Below are 8,197 nucleotides of genomic sequence, written 5' to 3'. Positions count from 1 at the left end.
AAAGGTCATCGAGTCCAACTCCCCTGCCATGATAACAATCTTCAACTAGATCAGGTTGCTCAGATTTCCATCCAACCTGGCCTTGAATGTTTCCAGGGATGGGGCATCTACCACCCCTCTGGGCAAGCTTTAGATGGGCAGTTCATACCTGTTCTTGAAGACAACACCCGCAATATGCTTAGCCTTGGTAAGAAAAGGTTTTACAAGTATTCACTGTGCCTGTGGTATCTGTTACAATTCGGTACAAGGGTCCTTGGTGTTTCTTAGCTTCCACAGATTCACACTGGCCTCACAGGAAATGGATGGGTGCACTGGCTGTGAGGAGAGACAGGTGCTCTGGTGGCCGTGGGGGATTTTGGTGCCGTATGGGAGCCTGGCACTCAGGGCACGGTACGGATGAGAATGTGGACTGGCAATGGGTGTATGCGGCAGCCGGGAGGTAAAGGCGCCGGGGATAGCTGTGGGTCACTAGGTGTGGGCGCTCTGCCCATGGCGCGTCTGTGTGGATGGGGACGCGGGGCAAGGGGCTGGCTGTGGCGGATGGGGATGGCCGCTATGTCGGGGTACTTTGGGGGAAGGGGTCTGGGCCGGTCTCAGCATCTGGGGATGTAAGGGGCACGGGGGTGTGAGGGGGGTGTCGGACCGCGGTGGGGCAGGGGCGATGCGCGGGGCCGGCTGCCCGGCAGCAGCGCGGGGGGCGCCGAGGGCGCGGGCGGCGGCGGGGCTCCGCGGGGCGCCGGAGCCTGCGAGCCCTGGGGCGGGGGCCGCCCCCGCCGCCCCCTCCGCCGCCGCGGGGCCGTGCGGGGCGGCGGCGAGCGGGCCCGGCCGCGCTGCCTGACGTCACCGGCCGGGGCGGCTATAGGCTGCGGGCGGCGCTCCCCGAAGCGGCGGCGGCTCCGCTCTGCGCGCTCACTCCGCGCTGCCGCAGCCCCCAGCGCCCGCGGCGCCCGGGCGCTCCCTCGCTGCCTCCGCCGGCGCAGGTAAGGGGGCTCCGGGGCGGGCACCGGCACCGCGGGGCAGGTCCCCGCCCGGCTTCGGCAGCCCGTCCCCGCCCGGGTGCGGCGGGTCTGGCAGCCGGGCCGCCGCTCCCTCCCTCCCTCCCTTCCTTCCCGCGGCAACTAGTTGGGGTGAGCGGCCGGGCGGTGCTGCCCGGGATGCCGAGTAATTTGCGAAGTCGGTGTGGCGGCGCAGTGCCCCGTTCCCGTCCCGCCGAACCCCTGTGCCGCCTCCCGGCAGGGAGCCGGGGCCGCTCGGAGCGCTGCCGTGGCGGGGCGCAGGGAGGAGGCTGCCGCAGCCGCCGGCGCGGTGTTTTGGGGAGGGGGGAGCTGCGCAGGGTGGGTGCCTCGGAGCGCTGATGTGTCCGGCTCCCTTTGCAGGCTGCTCTGTCACTTTAGAGCGAGCGTGAGGCTGAGCCGGCAGCATCCCGGGCATTTCCAGCGAGCGCCTGCCAGCAGCCAGGCACTGATTGAAATTTAGGCGTCTTCAGAGAGGGGAGGAAGATCCTCATCTTCCGAAGCCTCCTCAATGAGTGCCAAGCTCGCCAAGGACTTGAGGCTGTCCCTGCCGCCTTGTCTTCTGAACAGGACATCTGGCACATTAAACACCAGCAGCACCTGCATCACGCAAGTGGGTCAACTCTTCCAGTCCTTCTCATCCACTCTGGTTTTAATTGTCCTGGTCACCCTCATCTTCTGCCTGATCCTTCTCTCCCTCACCACCTTCCACATCCACAAAAGGAAGATGAAGAAGCGGAAAATGCAAAAGGCTCAGGAGGAGTATGAACGGGACCACTGCACCCGCAGTAGCAATAGCAGCAGCCAGCACCCTGGGACGGGGGTGCAAGGAGAGGCTCCCCAAGGAAGAGACAGCCGGCTGGGAAGACCCCCCCCGGACTCGGAGATCCAGCGCCCCTCTCCCTCGGCAGCCCTGAGCTCTCAGCAAGCACAGGCTTGTTTGGACACAGCTGGTGCGGGGCTCTTGCAGACGGTGATTTTGTCATGATGGTTTTGGGGAGACCTCGCAAAGGCGCTGGTTGGTGTTTGTAAATACCTGAGTGATTATTCTAGTCCCCAAAGAAGAAGAAAACATTACTAATTCAAATGAACGAACAAGCCCATGATCCAAGCGCATGACAGATCACATTGCGTTTCTCATTGACTGTGTGAGGAAAGGATGCGTCTTTTTACTGGAGAAGGAGCTGCACACAGCTACCAAATATCAAGTCGTCCACCTGGAGGAGAGGGCCAGGGGTGGGGGATCCCTCTTCTCTGGACGTCACTATGCTGAGGAGCGGGACGATCCCACTCTCTTGGGATTCCCGCTGCACCCCGTGTCACCATTGCATGACGTGGGTTGGGGCGTGGGTGAGTGGCGTGGGGGGAGAGGCAGGTCTGGCGGGTGCCTTGGGACCCCCTGTCCCCTCAGAGCAGGGCGACAGCCCACCCTGGTCTCTCGTTTTGTGCTAGGACCTATGCCCCTGTCCCACCCTTCTCGCTCCTTACCAGGACTGGGTATTGTTTTGTGTAGAAGTGGCCACCCCTAGTTGGGCTTAACCACAAGTGCTCTCGGGCCCCATGGCCCCGTGCCCCCCAGCTGCAGCACTGAGCATCCCGCCGTCCGGGGGGATGCAGTGAGCTGTCTGCACAGAGCGATGCCCAAGCTTTCCTCTCCCCTCGGCTCCCCTCATCTTCAGGTGCCCCCCCATCCCCATCCCCGTGCCGTGAAACCTGAAACCCAGTCCGGTTTTGTGTGGCAGGGCGAGGTGCTGTGCAGTAACTTGCCCGTCCTCTCCCAGGGGAGGGTGTCCTTGTACCTCCTGTTGGTCCTGAAACAAATCCAGTTCTGCACCAGGCACCCCGCACTGAACGCCTGCGTTTACAGCTTCGCCTCCCAGCAAGGAATCCTGCAGCAGTACAGAGCTGGCTTCTACTTTTTTAGGCTGATACATATTTTTAATTCTCCTAATCTAGTAGACAGGGACAGACAACATTTAATTTTCTCCCTTTTCCCCTCTTGGGGAACAAACTACGCAGTTGTGCAAAATGTCCGCTCCTAAACCCTGGCAAATATTTATTTCAGAAGTGGCTGGTGTAGTTTTCCCATAGCAAGCACCAGGAGTTTTTTGTCTGTGGATGGCAGGTGTGAGTGGCTTCTAGTACTGTGTGTGTTGGAGGGAGCAGTGTCGGGTACAGAAAATGCAGCTTTGCTTAGCGATTAAATCAATGACCATTACTTGAAGGTGCCTTAACAGAGTGCCATATCCAAACTTTGAAACATCTTGTGTGGTATCATAGCAGAGGCAGCCCTCTACTGTGCATATTAACATCTAAAAATTACAGCAAAGAAAAAATGATCCTGAGGGATTTCTTCTTCTTCTTTTTTTTTTTTTCTTTCTTCTCTTTCTATCCTGGCATTCTAAGTGATCTGAGGAGATAGTAATAATCCACAGTTTTTAATATTTTGTATCCACTTATTCCCTCCCTGCTGTACTCTGCCTCCCAGGGTGATGGTTAGGCTAGAGAAATCCCAGGCACGTGAGCCAGGAGTGAATGCCGTTAACCAATTTGAAATGGGGAAAGAAGGGGGCAGAGGTGCTCCATAATCCTCTAATAGCCCCAAAATGCAGATGTTTCAGGGCAGTGTTTCTCTTACCCAGTTTTATCCCTTTCCAATCCTGCCTGGTCTGACAAGAAATTGCTGTTGAGTTTGGATCTGTGCCTCCAGCGCTTTAGGCAAGTACTGTATCATCCAGCTCAAGGAGCTGCTCCGCCAGCTGAGGTTAGTGTGGCAAGCGTACCTGCGACCCAGTGGGGTTTTGCACATTGCAGTTTGATGGGAGCGATGGCTGGCTCCCGTCACCAGCCGGTATGATCGGATGCTAATGGCTACTTTGTTGTTGCTGGGCAAGGAAATTGGCTTTGTTTTGTTTCCCCAATAAAGGATGCATGAACTTTTGTGTTTAACCTCCTTATGCAACTGCAGCACAGTATTGCACCACAGGGAATAGATTTAGGACAATGAAGAGTGTTCAGTGAACAGTAATGGAGTTTCCTGATCATTGGTCTCCACTAAATAGAGAGATATTACTTTCCCCTTTATTTTGTGCCTTTAAAAAAAAAAAAAAACAACAACAAAACCCAACAACAAACACCAGTGTATAATTTCAAGTTTTATAAAAGCAATAAGATGTTCCAAATCACTCCAGTGCATTTCTGGTTGATGATTCCACTTCTTTAGTGTCTGAAGTCAGATACTCTTCCTTCTGCCTTATGCACTCAAGGCATGCAATAATTCCCCAGAAGTGTACTGCTTGTCACATCTCATTGCAGTTATAAAATTGCCCTATTTTTGAAGAAAAAAAGAAGGATGGAGAGATAGATATATATATATCTTTATATATATTATGGATATACAGGTATATATATTATTTATATAATCTCATGACACTAAAAGTAGTTGCTAAAATGTAACTAGAATTAAAATATGTTATCATGTAAATCTCTATCCTCTGTTAATTAGCTTTGATTTAATATTTTAATATCTCTGTATTTATGTAAATCTGTGTAAATTATGTGGTCTATAAGTAAAATTTCATACTGACTTTAATTTTCTCAGAACTGTGAGCTTCTTGTGGTGTCATTTAAGGTTTTTTTTGTTTCTAAAGTTAAATTATACAAGATATGAGAAGTTAAAAATTTTTATTATCACACAGAAATACTGCAATAAGGTTTATGCGTACTCCCAGTACACAATCCTATCTTGAAGTATTGCAAGCTTATGAGGTTTAATTGAATGGTCTCAGGAGATCTAGCTGATACAAGCAGGACACGTAGGTTTTCATTTTCATGAAACAATAAGCAATCTAGGGAATAGATGTGGATTTTAAAACCAGAGTTTATGCTTGGAGGTTCTGTCAAATCAATTGCTTCAAAACCCTACAGCTACAGCTAAACTTCTGCACTTAGCATTCAGTATTAATAAGGCTGATGCTTCTTTCCCCTCCCCCCTCCTCCTTAAACTAGAAAAGTGTAGGAAATTGTTCATATTTCTAAAGCATACATTTTCAGCTAACTGTGAAACTGCCCAAAGGGTTTTAAATATACATATTTTATGCAAGTGTAATATCTATGTATCTGTATCCATATATTTAAATATTTTTGTGTGACCTTTTCTACGATATTTGATAGAGATGCCGGGTAAATGCTTGTACCATTCTCGTATGTAAGGAACGATTTATACCCTCTCAGCACGGACATTCTTTTTCCTGTCAATTTGCACTGGTTTTGGCAAGTTACGATGGAGACGGGGCAGCTGAGTGCTGACTGCTGGAAGCACAGCCAGCCTTTCCTCTGTTGAGAGGCACATCCTCCGGCTGGGTTTTCCTGGTTCTGAATAAGAAACTTGGCCCGGTTGCCCACGAGCCTCCTGCATGTGTAAGAATAAGAAGTGCTGTGGCGCCCAACGGTTCCTGTCCGGTCCAGCTGTCGTCCCGTGGAAGAAGCATGACAGCAATGACTTGTTTTGTAGAACCTAGTGAGAACTGAGAGCCCACCGGGCGATGCGGTGGCAGCACTGGGGCCGGATCGGAGAGTCGGCGATGCCTTGTCCTGCAGTTCTGTCCTCGGAGCCTGCTGCTACCCAGGGGCTTCGTCCAGCTCCCGCTGGCATCAACAGGAGTGGCTTCCACTGACTGCCAAGGGACTTGGATCCCGTCTGTGGTCCACATGGAGGGTGACAGCTCTCCACATCACCACCGCTGGCCATGCTCTGCACCCGTCCCGGCAGCCTCCATGGGGATGGAAACCACTGCATCCCACGAGGGCTGGGATGCTCCAGCCCGGTGGCACCGGGGAGCCCGTGCTGCTGCTGTCAGCTCCACTTCTATGGACTGAGGTGCTTAGGTTTCTACATGGATCCTATGCGGATCATGGACGGGGAATGTCATTTCATTATAATGTGTCATTCCAGCCTTTTTTTCTGTGGGGGTTTGTCTGCTGCAAATGTAGTCTCCGATTAAATTTGCAGGTTCTCCATCCAGACATGTTTTAGCTTTTGATACATCTCTCTCAGACGTATATCTGTATATATAGATATATATCTTGAAAGAAATACTGGACAAAAAGCAAAGAACAGAGACTCCACATTGTATACAAAACTGTCCTATGACTAAACACGGGGGGAGTGGTGTTGCTTTTATTTTTAATTAATTTTAAAGGCTACTATCTTTAATGTAAATAGCAAGTTACTGTGTGCTTAATGTTTTCCGTAGCATTTCTGAGTAGTTGCTATCTTGTTTCTGGAAAGCTATGTCCAGTGTTATGAAGCAACTGTGCTTTTCTTCTTCTACTGTTATGAATATGAGTGCAACTTTTATGTAGGGAGGAAAAAGAACATGATTTGACTCTTTGGACAGGACTGAATTATTTTAAATCCAGTTACAGGACTTGGTTGCTTTTTTTTCCTTTGTAGTGGTTACTCTCTGTGCACGTTTGTATTTTTTCTATGGGTACTTGAAACCCTACATTTTAATAAGTATGCAAGATATGAAGGGAAACACAAAAATGAAGTAGGAAACCTTCTTTTTCCTCTTTTGTGTAAATAGCAAAATTTATAATGACTTAGATACCATTTCATTACATTTCTCATCTACATAGAAGTTGGCATGACTGATATACAAAACTTTAATAACACCTTCGTTTATGTTAAAAATTAGAACTACGTTTATCCAGGACTGACTTTCTCATCTCTTTCTGGTATCTAACCCTTTTTTTTCCCCTGAAGCCAAGTTTTCCATCTGATCGCTAAATAAATTTCTAGTAGAACAGAGCTTCCTTCTGTTTCTAGTCTTTTACATGTAGGTCTCTGGTCTGAATCCAGCCAAATTCAATAGTCTATAAAATGTGTTATGAACTTGCAAAAACTGGATGGTGCACGAGCCTTGAGGAGAGAGGTCACTGTCTGACAAGCAAACAGGTGAAACGCCTGGCAGTGGTGATGGTTAGCTTTCCCTTGGGAGGTGTGGAAGTGAAGCCTCCCCATCCACTGCATGGACCTGGGTGAGGGACGACCCATTCCAGCCATGGAGACACAAGTATCAGTCTCCTTCCTGATACCATTGCTCTAAAACATCATTTTCTACGTGACAGTAGATCTCATTTCTGTAAATTATATGTAATATATTTCGTATTCAAATCAAAGAAGTTTTCATTGCTTCATTGGTACTATATGTTCTCTGTGGATAACTAGAAGAATTCGTTTTCCAGCCCTTTTAACCCAGTACCTCCACAAGCTTTTGTATGAGTTAGGAAATAAATAAATATTTGGATCAGAACACTGTCAGTAAAAATTGCCTTTATTTATATAATCCAGTGTTCCAGTTGGCTTTTCTTTGTTGTTTTCTTCCTTGAAATGGAGCAATATAATCTCTTCATTATTTTACTTCTCTAAAGAGGACAAAGAATTTGAAGCAAGCACTGCAAAATACACGTATACAAACACATTGTACAGCAGAACAAAATCCTACAGGTTTTGTTGGTTTCACAGTGATTCTTTGTCCTTTGTTTTTCAGACACCACTTCTCCCTAATCAAGCATTTTTTTTTAACCTAAAATCTTTTGAAAGAACTCACATATAACAGACAGATTGCCTTTCTTTTACGGTTTTAGCTTCGCAAAAAGCAGTAACCACAGTCAATGACAAAGTACAGGTTAAAACATTTCAAACATCTAGTAATCTAAAAATAATAAAGTATCCTAGGGGATTATGAGTACTGTAAATAAGGGGTAAGTATAGAAGGTTAGAAGGAGAAAATATTAGCTCTGTAATACAATAAAAGCAGCATGTGCTGGAGGATGAAGTCATGACTGTAGATGAGCGCCTTTACATTTTATTCCTGGCTCTGTCACTCAGACATTGTGAGGCCCTCAGCTTCCAAGCTATTTATGTAGTAACTGATATAAAACTGTTAAATAAAGACATGGAACCTGCAAATATACAGCACTGAAATGAATAAATTAAGCTGCATATACATTAACAAAATACCGATACCATAATACAAATTAAGAGAGTCTTTATGCTAATCACCTGGCTTGGATTAAAGTGCTTACGTTTGGCAGCGAGGGCCAAGTGGTACACTGCACAGCTGGGAGACGGATGGCCGGGCAAGATGCTTGAACAATCACACCGAGAGGCTCAATTT

At 48.3% G+C, this 8,197-nt stretch overlaps 1 protein-coding gene across 2 annotated transcripts; it reads left to right on the top strand.

Moving 5' to 3' along the window:
- Positions 1 to 328: 328 nt before the first annotated feature.
- C1H11orf87 (chromosome 1 C11orf87 homolog) lies at positions 329 to 7,324 on the top strand. Of its 2 annotated transcripts, none has more exons than XM_054813267.1 (2): positions 329 to 390; positions 1,377 to 2,143. In XM_054813267.1, the coding sequence occupies exon 2, from the start codon at positions 1,525 to 1,527 to the stop codon at positions 1,999 to 2,001; it is 477 nt and encodes a 158-aa protein (XP_054669242.1). In that variant the 5' UTR covers positions 329 to 390; positions 1,377 to 1,524; the 3' UTR covers positions 2,002 to 2,143. The 2 variants fall into 2 exon arrangements, 1 of the variants encoding a protein (XP_054669242.1); XR_008575460.1 differs by lacking the exon at positions 329 to 390 and adding an exon at positions 815 to 980 and having other exon boundaries at positions 1,377 to 7,324.
- The last annotated feature ends 873 nt before the right edge of the window (positions 7,325 to 8,197 follow it).

This window comes from Grus americana, chromosome 1, assembly GCF_028858705.1.
Source record: "Grus americana isolate bGruAme1 chromosome 1, bGruAme1.mat, whole genome shotgun sequence".
Lineage (NCBI taxonomy): Eukaryota > Metazoa > Chordata > Aves > Gruiformes > Gruidae > Grus > Grus americana.
Note: the sequence above shows the minus strand (reverse complement) of the source record. Positions and strands in the feature narration are given on the sequence as shown.